The sequence below is a fragment of the Notothenia rossii genome (genome assembly GCF_949606895.1).
Source record: "Notothenia rossii genome assembly, chromosome: 10".
NCBI lineage: Eukaryota > Metazoa > Chordata > Actinopteri > Perciformes > Nototheniidae > Notothenia > Notothenia rossii.
The window spans coordinates 10877763-10895738 of record NC_136908.1 but is presented as its reverse complement, the minus strand read 5'-3'; the positions used below and the strand labels follow the sequence as shown (position 1 = coordinate 10895738).

The window sequence follows — 17976 nt, the reverse complement described above, 5'->3', positions numbered from 1 at the left end:
AGAAGCACTGTGAGGAGAAGAAATGGTGGCGATCCATCTTACTTTTCAATACAGGCCTGACACTGGAGACTATGGAAGCAAGATAGGGCCAACAGTCCTGTAGACTATTACCGTTTACCTTATGGCTTACACAGGGCACAAAGGCACGCACTAACCTTGCATTACCATCTGTGCCAAAGCACATCAAAACAAAAACCTGTTCAAACCCTTTTCAGATTGCCAAATCAATGTTAGGACCCAACCAGAAAATACAATACATTTTAAACCTGGTTGCCTATTAACAATAAAAATGAATGTAGTAACACAACACCCTTTAGACAAAATACTGGATAAAAGTGGTGCTGTAGGGAAATCCAATTAGCGGGTTAGCACAGGGAAATAATATTTATGTTATATTGTTATTCTACCAACAGGGCTGTCAACAGTATATCTAATTTCCCATGTAGCAGGTGAATGCATTCCGTGTGGTCCACAATTTTTTAACCCTTTTTGTTTTCACTGAGTACAAAAAAAAATCTTCCTTCAGTAACAGGATAAACCTCAATGCGCTGTGCTTCCACGGCCACCTGACGCAAAGCAAAAGCACCCGCATTCTCTTCCTTCTCTTTTCTTTTTTGTTTTACTTCTTTGCATTCTGGAAGATAAATGAAAGGGCTACGAGGAAACCTGAAAAACCGGGCGGGCATCCGTGCACCTCTATGACCACGGTGTGAACTTTTCCTTGCAGGCCTATAATAATGGCTGCTGTCGGTGCTGTCTGCTCGGCGGCCCTTCGCCGTGATATATTGGGGTCAGTGGACCGGGACGGCCTGCTCGGAATGAGCGGCCCGGTGAGCAGCCAGCCCGGTACTGAGAGACAGAATCCCGGCATGGCACAGCTAGAGCCTGCTGCTAAGACACTATAATTCACGCAGGTAACCATGGGGATCACCCTCTTAAAGATTATTGGGGAAACTATAAACCATAATAGACACAGTAACAGGGTCAGCTTGGGGAAATCTGTTATAATGTGGAATTATTATTGAAATAGTGGAACATTTAATGTGGATTCCTGTTGTTTTAACCAATGCCATCAAGAAATAGTACGCAATGCATAATAATAATAATAATAATAATAATAATAATAATAATAATAATAATAATAATAATAGGCCTACTTATAATAATACTAATAATAATAATAAATGCAGTAATAAATATATAATTAGAAAGATAATTTACTTTATTTTTAAGTTAAGGAAATAGTGTTCAATGCAAATAAAACATAAATCCATCCTGTTTGATTACTATGAATGTGAAATCATGCTATTCTTTGCCAGCGTAGATGCAACTATTGCACAAGAAGCGGCCAAGGAAGCAGCTCATTTTTGGAAATAAATACAAACTTATTAAAATAAGAATATGTTTTGGAATAACAATAACTTCACATTGTAATTGCTTGAATCAATGGATCCGAGTTTAACATCTACGAAGTTGTGCAATACAACATATGTTTTGGAATAACAATAACTTCACATTGTAATTGCTTGAATCAATGGATCCGAGTTTAACATCTACGAAGTTGTGCAATACAACATATGATTTCAAGACAAATAGGTGTATAGTAGTTCCGGAGCATACATATCTGATGCATTTTCTAAAAACGACTACAAGGAAATGAAAGGAAAATGTGGAGCAACTCAGGTTTCATGCAGCCGTTTAAAGCAAATCAGTTTAAAATGAGCTTTAAGATTGCCTTCACTGCAGCTTAACCGCATAGTGAGAGAAGGTGCCTTCGCTATATCTGCACTCACAATGACCTGGAAAAGATATCAGAAGGCTTTGTAGTGTATATCTCCAGGCAAGCCATTGCGATAGTCATAAAAGACAGAGAAAGAGAGACAAATGACAGGCTTTCTGCTCAGCCCTCTGCTCCGCGTTAGAGAAATCTGGCTGCCTGACTGCGTGTGTGTGAACTCTTCCTGAACTGAGATCTAAGTCATACGGTGATAAATCACCGAGCGACACACAAACTCCGCCATTTACAACCGAGGGAGACTATTCCTGGCCTGCTTACCTTATCCTCTGACGACGAATGCAGAGCACCAAGCGATATTTTCTCATTCAGCGACGAAATCGATCAAAGCAGTAATCCAGAGAAAAAGTTTAAGGGCAGGGCTGGCTGGGTGAGGCAGCAGCAGCAGAGTGCTCCCTGCCATGCACCAGGCATTAGCAGCCACAACAAAAAAGGGAAGAGCCGAGAGAAACCCCTTTCCTTTCCTTTTTTTCCCTACTCGACGTGGATGGGTAAACCGAGATTACGAAAGCAGGCGTGAGCAGTCGGGTCAGCGAGATAAGAGTTATCTGGCCTCAAGATTGAATATATCGTCATGCTATAGAGCAATGCCAGGGCTTCATAGTGATATTAAACTGAGCCAATGCAATGCAATAGACTATGTGATCCTTCACCAGTACCATGCAGACACCACTGAACTGCCCCGAACCAGAGCGTCACCATAGACAAAAAAAATTATGCAAATAAGAAGAGCCTTGGAAAGCCAGTTCAAATCAAGTGGTCCTTCTCCTCCTCCCCCAACCAAATGAGGTAGTGTGTCTAGAAAAAAATTATGCCTCGTTACAAACTAGCAAAGAATCTATCCCCTAAGTGTTTTAAATCTTTTTAGTTATTATTTACTCCACGCTCTGCAGTAGGGTTATGAGCCCAGTGGATGAGATGTAAGAGAGAAGGGAGAATACAAAGGAATAATCGGCCTCTGACCATGCTGCATTTCCATTTCCACGGAACATAAAGGGCTTCTTTCTGCGGCTTAATCATTAACCCAGATTTTTACATAAACTCCTCAATCTTTTGGGCACAAGGGACGCGCAATTCGTTTTCATTCCAGCGGCAGGTATTCTGCTGCCGGCATGGCTTCTTGTATGACACACTATTATTTTAACATAAGAAATCACAACAACTTGAGATCAAAGCCGTGTTCTATGTATATCAAGAGAAAAACCCCACCATGAGCAGGGTGTGAAACATGGGAAGAAGGTTGATCACCAAAAGGCAGAGAGGAGGACATGCAGCGAGGAGCAGGGGAGAATAGAGCCGGCAGCAGGGGGAATCCCTCTGCATGGTAATGCTTCACTCTTGCAGCCAAAGAGAGAATGTAAAAAAAAAAATAGATTTATGTCTTCTCAGCTGCCACAGGCTGTAAACACGCTCATAACCGCAGCTTCTCTGCTGGTTTCAGGCTCTGGGACAAAATTCAATGACACAATTAAAAAGGTAGAGCACACGGACGGCGTGGGAGGGTGAGTGGGACAACAATTCACGTGTGAGGTTTCTTTTTTTAGCCAACTCGGCTTTTTCTTTTCGAAACCAAAGTAGTCACATTGTATAATTATTTACTTCTTTGTGTTTTGCTAAAATGCTGACTCGTCTCTCTCTTTAATTTAGCCCTGAGCTAAGGGTGAAATGTCAGCGAGTTGGTGGTCCTATACGGCCGTGCAGAATGTGCGTAAAAATCTAGGAGAAAGAAACAAAATCTGAACATTTGATGAAAGAAAATATTTTTTTAAAACTATAGTGCATTTAACTATAGCAGCTACACACAGATGGCTTTCACTGAAAGTACTTTTTGAAAGGAGTAAGGCACCGCTCCAAGAGCTGAGATTCCCCTCGTCACTTTTATAGTGACAAATTACACCACAAAGACAAGTGGAAGAGAAGGAATTATTGCTTTCGGGCTGGTCATATTGCTGCTACAAGGAAATGTACAAGCCCTGCTTCTCTATTCCTGCAAGTGCTTTGGTGGGCGTGTGTGGTACTTATTAGAAATTGAATAAGGATATCACCATCAAGCATTCATAACACAAATCAATAAAGATATATGGACTTACCGAAGGCAGTTCAAGGTGTCTTGGAGAGCGTGCGATGGCCTGAATTCACTCGGCTGGATTTCTGCAATGAAAAATAAACACAATTCAGAAGAAAATAAAAACTTTTAATGAGGACAATCACACGCTTAAATGCTATTTTAGACTAGCATCTCCCTATATTGTTAGAGAATTAAATGATAAATAATTCGTCTAATTGTACAAAACACAATAGGCCTTCATCTAAAAATACGCAAAATGAAACGTTTTGTGCAAACCAACTTAAATTAGATGCAAGTGTTTTAAATATAATGGTTTGGTTTATGATTTATATTGCTACACACTGCTATATTTAGGAAGGCTCCAAGCCTTTGTGTTATTATCTGTTCAGTTTAGAGAAACCATTACAATCTAGATTCCTTTTAGCATTTTGCTACACATTATCAACCAAAATATAGCCATCTGTAAGAACAACAGAACCATACAACAATGATAAAAAAAACTGTATAAATAAAAACCAGAATGCAACGATTCTCCTTCGACAAATATAACAATACAACCAAATATTGCTGCCTGTATCAGGGTAATAACATAAAAAGGGGCCAATGCAAATAGTGTTTGTTGTTTCCCTGCATGCCGGTAAGCATTTTCTCAACAAACGGATCGAATAGTCATTAGCTCTCGCGCACCATCTTCCCCAAGTCCCCGCGACCATAAATCAAGCTGCAGCGCCGTGACCTCAGCGGCCGCGCGGTCCTGGATGGCACTCCGTCTTCCATTATATCCTCGTTTCCCCGGCGGAGCGACACAACCCCACCGCTTTCCCCTACATGTTATGGAGCCCATCTTGATGTATCATTTACGCACAAAAACCTCACGTAAAGACACGGGATGTTTTGGCAGTGTGCACCTTGGTCTGGCCGTGCTCTATGTTTGGAGTTTTTCTATTTATTATACGGCTGCTTTATTTACAAACAGTTGTACAGGCCTATTTATCATAATTACTGCTTATGCTAGATATAAATAGAGCAGAAATATTTAATTATTTACTGCTCTATTCTAAGAGTAAAGGGAAAATAATATTGGCATTATGATGATTAGCATAGGAAGCATAACATAACAATAGTATATGTCGTTGGCCCAGACAAATCGTTACAATTACTATAAATACTAATACTATAATTGCCATGTGTACATTTTAAAGGCCTATTTATGCTTGGTTATCTATGATAAATCGGATATATCACTAGGTAGGTGAATATCGATAGCTTCTTAGTACCTGTCTAGTTTCTCGCCCTGCAGAAACCCTGGACCCCTATTTTACTGACCTCTGCCTCGCGCAGCAATAACTCACGACAGTAATGAACAATTGGCGGAAATACCTCAAAATAAAATCCATCCTCCCAAAGCTCGGGCTCTGACTCTGTCCGCGTGGAAAAACATATCCGTCCGTGACAGCAGTATAATACATCCACAACCCCGGGATCCTCTTTCTCTCTGTCTGCCTCTCTTTTCTCCCCTCGGTAAACAAACTACAGAGCCCGGACTCCCCTCACGGAAAGTGGGGGTAACCCGCATATAATCAGCATCATATGGCCAAACCGGGGCTCCAGTTTTCTTCCCCGTGCCATAACATCTCGCAGTATTATGCGCACCGCTCACGTGACGCAACGTCAACTTAAATCCCTTTTATTTGAGCCCGTGAATCATTAATGGAGGCAGTCATTGCCCCTGAGGAGAAACGGATCAGTTTGGAGGGAGAAAAAAGAGGGGTATGTGACACTGCAATGTATCTGGCAGAGGAGCAGGTCTCTCGCAGAGAAGCAGCTTTTCCACGTGTCGCCCATTCAGAGCCAAAGACTGTTCTGTCCGTTTTAAAGTGCCATATATTTGGTGCCTGTTAGTGGCTGAAAAAAGAGCTAATCCTGCCTGCCTGTGTGCGGAATTTCAAGTGCAGCCACAGCTCGGAGCCAGGCTACAAACCAGTGTTTTGCACTGCAGCGTGATAATTCGCACTATCTTAGATGGAGAGGGCTTTCCTTTACAAAATGCCATTTAAGAATGGCATAATGATTACTCATCACTCCAGCAAAGGGCTACTCTGTTCTCTTTACAACACAGCAGCCAGGACTGCCGAGAGCTTTACTCAATATCGCCCCCCTCGTCCACAGTCCGGTTGAAGTACCACTTAATCAGCATTTGGTTCTCCATCAGGAAAAGCCTGCATGCCGTTTGCCAAATGGGGTAAAAAATGTCACACGTTTACCTGTCCTACATAAGGATGGTGTGCGCCCTGGTGGTCGTGGAGGTGTCTGTCACTCAGCAGTAAGCGGAAAGTGGAGGTGAGGTAACCAAAGAGTGGCTGCTCGACCCCGCTGATCACTACATGGACCCCCATCCGACCTAAGTGCGTTTATGCGTTTCCTATGACCAGCTGAGTGATGTTAGAAATTATAGGTTTGTGCAACAGGAGAGTATTTTAGCTTTTGAAGGGGGGTTGGGGCTACGGTGGCAGAAATGCCAAAAGACACAATTGTCCTATTGGCCAAACCCACTATAAAAACAGCATAGTATATATTTAACTTTTGCCACTCCAGATTTTGCCAAAAGTCTAGCCCAGAAGAAATATCTTCTATCGGCACCGTTTGGCGCTTGTTTTCCGTCAACACAGAGCAGCAGGCGTGGAAAAATCCCACCACAACTATTAATCATTCGGGGCGGACATAGACAGCATCCCACTCCCACACCAGCCTTTGTCTTCTCAAACTACAACTTGAGCGGTAAACTTTTAAAGACAGGAACGGAAGCAGACCAGCTCTTATTAATTCACATTCAACACTTCTAAAACTGATGAAAAGAGGAGGGATATTAATGATCACGACAAAAAAAGGGTTTTACGCACAGGTTTTAGACTCATGTTTATGTAAAGAAGACTATTTATCTTTTGTTAAACATTGTTTGACTCTGCGTTGTGTTAACTTTCTCTTTGTTTTTCTACAATTGCAGATGTGGAGCTGTCACTATGATTTTATGGCTGTACATGACCGTGCTCTGGAAGTTAATCCCATGTTGCATTTTGCCACCGCACCTGAACTTTTCCCTGACCCGAGCAGAAGCAGAGAGTCGAGTGGGAACTTATTTTGGGATCACAAACAAGGAGACGATGGAATCCATGAGGCCCTCAGCTGGTAGTCTACTTTTTTCGCATTTGCCCTTTCCTCAAAAGTAATAGTTGAGCAATTATGTTTTTAAGTTTACATTTTGTTTTGCATGAAACAAATTTAGAGTTATTTACACAAATCAAGGTTCCTGATCACTGTCAGCGAAGAGGAGATAGAGGCGCAGACCTCTGGAGGTTGGCCAGACGGCGGTCCATATCTTCCCACAATGTTGACACTCGGAGCTCTTAACAGCCAGGCTTGGGTTACGGATACACTCAGACAAAGATAACTCTTTCTGCGAGGTTTACATCGGCCAGTATCAAGGCTAATGTGAAATTCAACGCCTTAAGCAAACTTGGAAACATCGCTCATGAAGGCAGACTGACTAGGACAACTTAATTGTTTGCGTAAAGGTGGTTGTAATAAAACAATTTCCATGTTGAACTAACTGGCTCTTTTTTATGACTGAAACTTATGTATAATATGCTTTTGTTTAACAGCTGTAACAATTTGGAGGTAAGTGCAAAACATCCCATAAATAAAAATAAACATTTGTATTGTTGACATTGTAACACACTCTAAGGACTCTGTTAATGTTTGACCTGTGTCTATATTCTCTATTGTGTTCATCCTCATTGAAAGGCTCTTTCAAGCAGCAGATGTAATTTGCATTGATATTGCTGTTTTAAAACACTAACTCAAATTACATTCAACTGTGAAAGTCATAATACAATTAACACATAGAAAATTTGCCACAGTCAAAATCCATGAACAACAACTATGGTTCCATGTTAAAATGCAAAGTGTTTTCGAGGTTAACTTTGCAAGCGCAAATGCAGTGTTGCTTCTTGTCGTTATTTTGCAGATCAACTTTAAGTGATTTTATTACTAAATACTCAGAAACGTTTTAGCCTCATCTGTAAGATAGCGTTACTTCTGCAGCCACATATCAACCTATTTTAAAACACATTTGCACATATTTTATTTGTCTCTTTAGTCTCATAAAGCAAGTATTTGCTCAATGAAGGTTGTTGTGATTCACCTATACTTTATGTAAACACACGAGTTTGTACTCTGGGCAAAGTGCATCTGTTAATGAGCTGTCGATAACTAAAAAAATATAAAAAGAAGAATAAAAAGAATGAGGGTTGAATTGTATCATGCTAACTTCTCCTGGGTTCGAACATTTAGGGGAATTAAGACCAGCCGTCTTGTTAAATATTTACTGAGATGTCCAAAGCAATGTTTTCTGTCAATGAAAATGCTTTTCAATCAAATAGACTTATCAAAATAGGACCGTTTAAGTTAAATAAACTTAACCTAAAAAAGATCAGATTAGAAAGGCTCCGAAAGTGCAACAATGTTAGGTTGGAAATAAAAAAATATTGTATTTTATTATACATTAATAGTCGACAGAAGATAATTAAATCACGCCCACTTCTAGGATATTTTATATTGCATATATATATTTGTTTAACATCTACAAAAAAATTAAGAAGGAAAAACAACCAAATCTACTCACAAGTTATGAGGGTCTGTGTCCCGCAGACAGAGTTCTGTCAGGGGAGAAGAGATCTGACTCGCACCCTGCAGAGGATCACTTCAAATGATAATAAGGTAGATTTTCAGATCTATTTCTGACCCCGGGGCATTCATTATTCAACAAGTCACGTGAACTGGCGAATTAAAATTGCAGTACATTGGAAGTGACCTCTATTCGCGAATCAAATGACTTGACATCTTGTAATTTAACTTTGGACTTGTTGGAGTCAGCGCAAAATCGGTCCCAATCAGCCTCAACGCCATGTTCTGTACAGCCTTCATGTCTACAGCAACTGACTCACAGAAAGATGAATAGCATGGTATATTCTAAGAGCGTTTTTATTATTGCCGTAGGATTATTTATCTAATGTGCCAAACAAGTGAATAAATGTAAAAGATGCAAAAAAACGGTATATCAAATAAATAAAGCTTCTACTGAAAATGTGTCTTTTACTGTAGGAATTTTGGTGAATATCAATTGTATCTACTTTTAAATGCAATACAACTCCATTCATGACGCTATTGGCATATATATTGAGCAGAAACCATCAGTGCCACAACATATTGGAAATCATAATAAATTGCATGCTAAATGCCAGCATGTTTCAGCTCATATCTGCACTATCTACCCTGACAGGAGTGTTTCGGTGATATATTGCAGAAGAGCTGTCTCAAAGAATAACTTTGGGACAATTCATGGCTCAGATTCACACCTTAAACCCGTTTTTGTTTCCGCGCTGTCTCTGGGTAAATCTTAAATGGGAAGAAAAAGCTCGCGGAGGTCTCAGCACTGATGTATGGTCTGAACATTGTGTGTGTCGAAAGGTCAGGGGGCAGAAGAAGTGCTCTGAGCCAGTGATTGGCCAGAGCCTGCCGTGTCCCCTGGTTGAACTCCCTATTGTTTGGATGAAGCAGGTAGCGACCAACACTCACACTCCGGTGCACCGAGGTTGGCTTCGATCTCCTTATAATGGCAAGAGATAACAATATGTTAGGCCGGATACATTTAAAAATGTAAGGTTGGTTTGATTTCCGTGAAAGTAGAAAAGCCAGCAATGCTAGAGCAGCTGAAATCTGCCTCCTTAATTAAAACCTCGTCTCAGCTTTATCCATGAAATGTGCATGACATTCTTGCCCATTTTACGGATTTGAAAAGTCAGTTGAGCATGATGACATTATTCAGTCAGCGAAAAAGTATTTATGGTAGATAGGGAGACGCTTGCCTAAACATAAACATGTTACATTAATTAAAACACCCGAATATGTTTTCCTTTATGTAAATCTTTCTCTAACATAATTTGCGTGATTAACAAGTTAAAACTCTCTGAAAATAACATCAAATATAGCAAATATGTTTTGATTATATTCAGAGAAAGTAAAACATATAAATATAAATTATTATGCAAGCGTGGGGCAGTAAATTATCCAATGCTTGGTGGCATGCAATCACAATTTTACGCACACATCTCCAAACACAGATAACGGATTAAAGGCTTTAAATACAAGTAATAAAATAAGTCCACAACCACGTATTGAATTGAAAGAATAGCATAAGCACAAAATATATGAGTTTGGAAATGCAATCTCCCTCTTTTTTTTAAAGGGGGAACGCCAATGCTTTGCCATGTCAATACGCGCGGCTTCGCAAGTACATGTTGCTCTCAATTGAAATCAGTATTTGCAGGGACAAAATATCCAAAGCCAATTCGACGTTATTAAGTGAAGTACATATTTATTTCACAAGGACACATTGAACCTACACTAGCCTACATCACAACCACAATACTGGGACAACACATACAAATATTCACAGTTTAGAACACAGCACAACATGGGACGGACTAGCACAAATAAACCTAGACTTTACAACACCAACAAACATAATTCTACTTGACGAAATGCTTTCCTTATTGTGCCTTCATTATGATTTGCCTATGTACATTAAATGTGAATGTCACCTGGACTACATTCAACAGTAAACCAACCCACTCAAACACACAAACACTGTTACTCTGACTGATGCCTTACCTCTAAATCAGCCGTCTGGTTTTCTAACAGGCATCTAGAGTCTCGCTAAATATCTTTCAAGTATATTAGAGCTTTCCATGAGCAATAATAAAAAAATAATGAAAAAACAATACTCAGAGAACATAGAAAAAATACTGTTTACCTCACTGAATGTTAACTGTAATGATACATATTGATCCTACATTTGAATGTGCGTTATCCTTCTTTCATAATAATAAACAAATATAGAAACACTTCAGTGGCCACCGTGGCAATAAAAGGTGAATTTCAAGCTTATATGAAGAGGGCGAGGACGACAGGAGAGGGAAAGGGTACAAAGGACGTGACAGGGGCCCAATGGCAGAGGCAAGGTGAAATAGATAACACCATGTGTGTAAAATACTGAGAATCGGTCCATCAAATTCCACTTGTGATATTTGCCATCTCAGTCTGGATTGGGTTTTGTGGTACGGGGTTAATTTCAGCACTATAGACCTGCGGTGCACGGCGTGGGGACAAGCTGCTGGCCTGTTTTGATCTGCTGCTGCTGGGGCCCCGAGGCTGAGGACGAGGCCGAGCTGGAGGAGCGGATCTTCGTGTTGGGAAGCTTGTGCTCCTTCTTCCACTTCATCCTCCGGTTCTGAAACCAGATCTTGACCTGGCGCTCGGACAGACACATGGTGTGCGCAATCTCCACCCGCCTGCGCCGGGTCAGGTACCGGTTGAAGTGGAACTCCTTCTCCAGCTCCAGAGCCTGCTGGCGGGTGTATGCAGTGCGGGACCTCTTGGGCACTCCTCCAGTGTAATTGGGATTGACTGGAGGAGAAAAAAGCCATACACAGGCATGCAAGCAGGTGTTAAACGCAGGCTGATAGCGTTTAATCCAAAGCCCTAGTTCCTCCAATGGACACATTACATGGTTGAAAAACGATAAAACATTTCTGGGTTTGTTGGGAAATCACATCCGCTCTGTTTGTTTTACTCTCAAGCCTTGTTTCAGTTTACGGACATGACCTTAATGTGGAGATGCCGAGTGTACAAGCACTCGCATCCAGGGACATATCAAGCTTAGAAATGATTAACAAAACAGCGGGGTTGGATATTACAGTTTGGCTCGGCTCCAGTGGTGGAGGTACTTTGGGTTAAAAAGCAACAAAGGCACATGGCCCCGACAGACGAACACAGGCAATAAAATTTACGAGGGTCCTTAATTACCGACCCTGCTGCTCGATAGTCGTAAATTGCTGTTGTAAGGGCTGCTAGTGCTGCCTCAATAGGCTTGCGTGTGTTCCAGTGGTTGTTTCTCAGTGGTTCTGCTATTAAACCGTGACGATAACTCACCGTTGTTAACGTGGACCTTTTTCATCCACGGATAGACCACCGGCTCCTTGCCCTTCGCTACGCCGGGATATGCCTCACTGGTGAGGCTGCAGTCTTTGCTGGCATTTTCCCCTGCGCCACCGTCTGGGGCCGCGGAGAGGCGAGGACCGTGGCTCTGTGGAACCGGCTGCGGCTGTGCGTGATGCCCATCCCCGAAATCATCGAGTCCGGTAGCAGGGACGTTACCGTAATCGTATCCCGTTTCTGTGTAGTTTGACCTCGGATAGGATGGTTCTTCGTGATGGGGGAAGCCCGTATCTTTTGGCCGCTCGTAGTAATCACCAGCGTTGGGGATGTATCCGCTCTGCTGATATTCGTCGCATGGAGGAAAGGAAGGCTCGATATAGTTGGAGTTTATCAAGTAGGAACTCATGGTCATTAATTTGTGAAGTGCAACAATACTAATTTTTATCGCGCTGTCGTTTTTCTGATCTCCACAAAACCCTCCTACTCCCTGTCAAATGTACAAAGTTGCCTGGTCACGTGTGAAGCGCCACCAATCACGGCGTGTCCTGTGGGCATCATGTAAACAGGAACCAATGGAAAGCATGGCATTGGTACCACCAACACTGCTCGGACTGGCTTACGTTGATGTTTTCCTTATTAAATCACCGTATATAAAGCAAAACCAATCAACTAACTTGTTTACTGCATGAGGCCAAACTTATGTGGGAGAGGTATTCCTGCTTGTGCAAAATAATTCCACCTCTTCTGAAACAGAAAGTGAATATGAAATGAAAGCCCTGACAAAATAAAGGTTATCACAAACAAAGGAATATTTCTCACTGTGACGTGAATGTCTGTTGTTGGAGTTTAAAACGTGTTGAATCCCAAAAATGTCGCTGAACAGGGGCACTGACAGCATGACAACATCAGTGCAAACTATATTGTTGTATATCAGCTTATTTAAATGATCAAAAAAGAAACCCGTGCACAAGCTTCCTCCAAGCAATGACATTATCACTGCGGACACACGCCTGCATATAAAGCATAACTCTTGTGCATCCTTGTGAATACACGCCTATGACAAACACACAAACACAAAACACTCTTCTCTCTCTTTGCACACCGGCGTACATGCATATGACCCCTTTTTTCGTTTCAAATGCAATGATGTTTTCTGCACATTTGCCAGGACATAGCAATGATGTCAGACTTGACTTTGAATTTATTTTACCATATGAAAGTTATCAGGCTCTGTTGGCACGGCCATCACGTTTTACCAGTTATATGCGTTACCTGCCATTGAAAAGCAAATCCAAACACTGAACAAACACTTGCAAGTGGATCTTTCATTATGGCCACACGCCAAACCAAGGCGTGGGATTGTGAAACAGCTCAGACATTTTATTTTTTAAGACATGCCACAATTCTCTGTCCAGCACAGACAATGTCACACCCAATACAATTTAACAAATCTGTTTGAATTGTGAAATATATAAAAAGTTATCCAGAAACAATTTTCCACTATTTCAATACAAATATGCAATATCTTGATCCGTCTCTCCTACGCGTGCCGCTGCACCACCATGCAAACAGCCAGGCAAAGATTAGCCACGATGTGTTGTAACTATCAAAATATATTACAAAGATAGTGGGTACTAAAAGTTAAAAATGGCAAACATTCAGGTACATTAAGAAAATAAAAATAATAACAACATTTAATATAATTATGTAAGGAAAGACTAACCTAGATTTTAGAATAATTTAAAAATAATTAAAAAAAAAAGTCAACTGCACATTTTTTAAGGTAGAGTATTATAAAAGTTTCTGACCGTGCTCCTCGCCATCGGCCATCACGTCCAGGTCCTGTTTCTTCTCCATGTCCGAGGGGCCTCACTGTATATGTGTCCCAAGAAGATGCAGCAGCTCTTCACAAAGCTGATCCACACTGTCCACGTCAACAAGGCCTCTGCATGGAGAAACAAGAGGCCAAACTTCGGAAATATTGAAAGCTTTCTTTTCTCTCCTTTTTTTCTTTTTTCCCTGGTCCCCCCTATTCTATTCGCTCCTCTAAACAGAGATAACTTCTGCCTGACCCCAAAGTGACACCGTTTCCATTTTGTTTCTGATTAATCTTTCCCATTGACAGTCTTTGTTAAACAACAAGGCGTGCCCCCTTTCCAAAGAGGCGACATTTTCATATCTGTTAGACGCAGTGACCTGAGGCTCACCCCGGACTTGGACTTCAGTTTTGCATGGTCTGTTCAGCTCTGGGGAGTTGGGGGAGTACTTAGCGCAGGTCAGCACCTGGAAAGGTCCCTAAAGTATTTTAAAACATGTGCAAAAGACCTCAAACTATCCCGAAAATCACACGTCGCCCTACGAGTTAGACAAGGTGGAATAGGGGTCTTCCATATCTGCTGCAAATGGGCTGATATATTTAGAATAAAATACAGCAGATTTTTTCTTCAAAAATCACTGAATCTAGATTTTGGACGCAGAATATTTAAAAACAGGTGAATTATTGACTTCCCCACAGCAACGAGAGACATGCCTCAGTTTATCCTCCTCAAAAATTGCTTTTCTCTCATGTTCACTCTGTTGCTGCAAGGCAAAGCTGCTCCTATCTCGTGTATCTTACAGGCTTTCTCACACCTAACTCATTGTAAATGGCAGCTGATGTACTTTCCGCCATACATCCACTGTATCCGTATGGCCGAGAGACCACCTGAGAGGCAATATGTCAACATAATGTCAGCGGTAAGACTACTTCACATCATATCTAAATTTACAGTATGCTGCCATTCTATTATATATAGGTGCTGAATAAATATGGGCCAGATCAGCCATTATCCACTCTGATTTTACAGGTCATTGCAGCTACTTGTTGCTATATGGACCACTTTTTTTTTCTTTAATAACTTTATTAAAACATATTATTGTGATTCAAAAATCCGGTTCAGCCATACAAAAGAAGAGTTTTAGATAAGACTGCAGGTAATATCTCCGTTATCTAGTCCAGGCCTGCAAGCTGCCGCTGTGTGTTTCAATATAAAGCATCTGGAAATCACTCGAACTATGCACAAAATATAATAGGATAATAATCCTCCAATTGACCATTGGAGCAAAAGGAAGCAATGGCAAACTAGCTTACACGTTCTAAGCAATTTTCCACTAAATTTAAAAATCCATTTGACTCATAATGTGAATAAAACCCGTTAGAGCTGTGCGTTATGGATTTTATTTAAGGTTATAATAATCTAACAGCCAGATCACGGTGTTCCCTTTCAGAGCATATACTGTGAGGTGAAGGTCTATTTAAGCAATATACATCATGCTGACAGTTTACTGTAAATTTAGATTATCAGTGAAGTGCTGAGACGATAGTGACAGATTGCAGATGGTGCTCACAAGGTTTCCTGTCTATACAGATCCCTGACGGTGGGATAAAAAATCTTCTTTGCATCCAAGATGTGGCAATGATTCGGGCCAGAAAATACCTTTCACAGCTTTATGGACATATTTTGATACAGGTAAACGCTCATAATAAAAATATTTTCTTTTAACACTTGTGATTGTCCTTTTAAACCACTTAACAGCAAGGACTGGCAACGGAACGACCTTTCACAATAACTCAGGATGGGCACTAGCTTTTATATACAGCTGCAAACTTTGATTAGACTAATAACAGTGAACTTCAGGCCTCCAATGATCTTTAATAAAGGCAAAGACAAGCTGCTTCTTCCTTTAGAAAGTGCATAGACAACTTCTTTATTCTTATAAAATAAAGAGGGCGTTTCAACTGATAGTATTGTGCCAGTATATTTCCGAGATGGACGACACAACTAATGTTCCCAAAATGGTTCCAAAGAGTACATAAACTGATAGGTTCATGTGCACTTTGGAGTTAGTTAACAAGAAGACTGTCAACGTTTGAATTAATAATAATTGAAGACATATGAAATTGTGCATTCTGTTCAAAAATGTGGATTCATTTGGAAAGTATTTAGCGAAGATAGCCGTCTATCTGGTCGCTTTCATTCTTCATTGATTCAATAAACAAAGTTATGAATTAAAAAATGACTACATTTTCAGAATTTCATTTACACATTTTTGCATTTTAACACTTTTCAAAGTGCAATATATGTTGTGTCCGCGTGTGACGTGTCTACAAATGTGCTAAATGAAAAATGAAATAAGATTGTCTAAATATAACTTTGTTTTATTTGATGCTCAGATAACAGTTAAAAAGTTTATGTCTGAAAAAGTCCGAAATGATTGGGCCTTTCTATAAAAAGGATCCAAGATTTAATAATTGTTTAGTTTTGGTTGGATTATTTTTTAAATAAGTTGTTATAATATTATGTTGCGTTCAAGAAGGCATGCGATTTTGCCGAGACCCAGTTTAAGCTGGTGTAAATTAGGTTTAGTTATAATCTATATTTGTTCACATTTATTTGTAATGGGGTCTCCCTACAAGCATCTAAAGGTTACACAATTCAGTTATAAGAAATTGCATTCATTCCCCATGCGGTAAAAAAAAAAGGCCCAGCAAAAATAATTACGTAGCCTATATAGCGTAAAACCTATTTATTAACAAAAAATGTGTTTTTTTGTATTTTCCCTCTACGATTCAAGAAACATCTGTGCCATTTCAGTTTTCTTAAAAGGCTTCTATTCAGAGGATCAGGAAGAGAGGGGCTAAATGTTTTTTAAGGGGTCCGGGGGCTCAATTTGGGGGCTGTGGGTCTTCCCATTACCCTGTGACCGGGTCGAGAGTATCAATCCTCAAAATGCAAATTTTGCCCTCGTCCCTAAACATATCAAATGCAATTTATTCAAAGGAAATTCACCAATCAACCGCCCTAATAAAACGTCAGCCACTCAATCTTGTTGCTGGGGACGGGTGGGGGGTCCCCTCCCCCGGTCCCAAACGCGAGGTCACCGCGCTTTCAGGGTTCACCTGGAGTGCACTGTGCAACATATGTAATTCAAAGCTATTCTGTCTTTTGTGTGGAGAGTCAAGATCGCTATTATAAGGCTGGCATCAAGCTCCGAGTGAACAGATGACGGAGACTTGTTCAGCGCGTAAACTTTTGACCCCAATTTTTCCTCCTCTTCTGCAGCTATCTCGCTCTCATCTGTCCCAGCCCAGTGAGATATCTGCCCCTCTCAACGAAAAATTGATTTGAACAATGTGTATATCTCTTGCCATCACGATGATCATTTTCACAATTTTCATAATTAGAGGAGATGCCAGCACAATACCTAAAATGCGATTGTAGCTTTATGATGTTTCCAACGAGGGAGTGAAAAGATAAATCCAATAGGCTCCCACTCAAGACTAATAGGGTTGTAAAATATGCAAATCATTCATTAGCTTATAGAGAAAATAAAAGCAGCCAAAAGTCTTTGTTGGAGGCAAAACGTAAAGTTAAACTCCCCTCTCTCCAGTTTCTCCTCCAGTGCAGGATGTTACCACAGGCTCTGTGTCCCTCGGTATATTCATTTTAACGCATTAATGCTTATTGGCAACGCCAAGCAAACTTTATTATCACGTCATTAACGTGAAGGCGTGTGTGCGCTCGGTACCGTGGATGTGTGAGTAGTTTCCCTCTCTCCATACTGCAGGGTGACAGTGAACTTGGCCTAAAGCGAGCTCTGCTGGTGGCTCTGAGAGGATGCAGATTTATGTTGGTGCTATGGCTGACCTCCAGATGAACCTGCAACGCTTCTCTCTCTCTGCCTGGCAGTATGCCGCACATGGGGCCCTGTCGAAATGTCTCCTCATGAAATATTGGCAATGGGTTTATTTTCCAAATAGCCGCATTCTCAAAGTGTCTTGTTTTATTTTCAGTGTGTCTAAAATCGAACTAGAAAGATGCAGCATCTTCTTAGAATGGACTCATATGCATAACAAACCGAGCGATTGCTGCAGATTTGTATGGTGTTCATTAAATAATCAGTGCACACCAACATACTACTGCTTTCAGTTTGATACAAAAAGAAACAAGGAAAAAATGTAATAGATTTTGGGAGAAATCCACCTTGCATTTCCAGGTTTTTTCCCCACAATGTTGCC

General features: G+C 40.7%; 2 protein-coding genes across 6 annotated transcripts in view; both read right to left on the bottom strand.

Moving 5' to 3' along the window:
* Positions 1-17976, bottom strand: part of hoxa3a (homeobox A3a) — a 30349-nt gene that overhangs the window by 4779 nt on the left and 7594 nt on the right. For 3 of the 5 annotated variants that reach the window (XM_079653008.1, XM_079653009.1, XM_079653010.1), the window contains 2 exons: positions 13727-13863; positions 3886-3946 (listed from right to left, as the gene is read on the bottom strand). The gene's annotated coding sequence lies outside the window, so the exon portion shown is untranslated. Of the gene's footprint in view, positions 1-2056; positions 2513-3885; positions 3947-5243; positions 5315-13726; positions 13864-17976 lie in introns of those variants that run through there. The other 2 variants (XM_079653011.1, XM_079653012.1) reach the window with 2 other exon arrangements.
* hoxa4a (homeobox A4a) lies at positions 10270-12783 on the bottom strand. The gene is made up of 2 exons (XM_079652653.1): positions 11913-12783; positions 10270-11387 (listed from the first exon to the last, which is right to left on the bottom strand). Exons 1-2 carry the CDS (start codon positions 12328-12330, stop codon positions 11059-11061), a joined length of 747 nt encoding a protein of 248 aa, XP_079508779.1. The 5' UTR covers positions 12331-12783; the 3' UTR covers positions 10270-11058.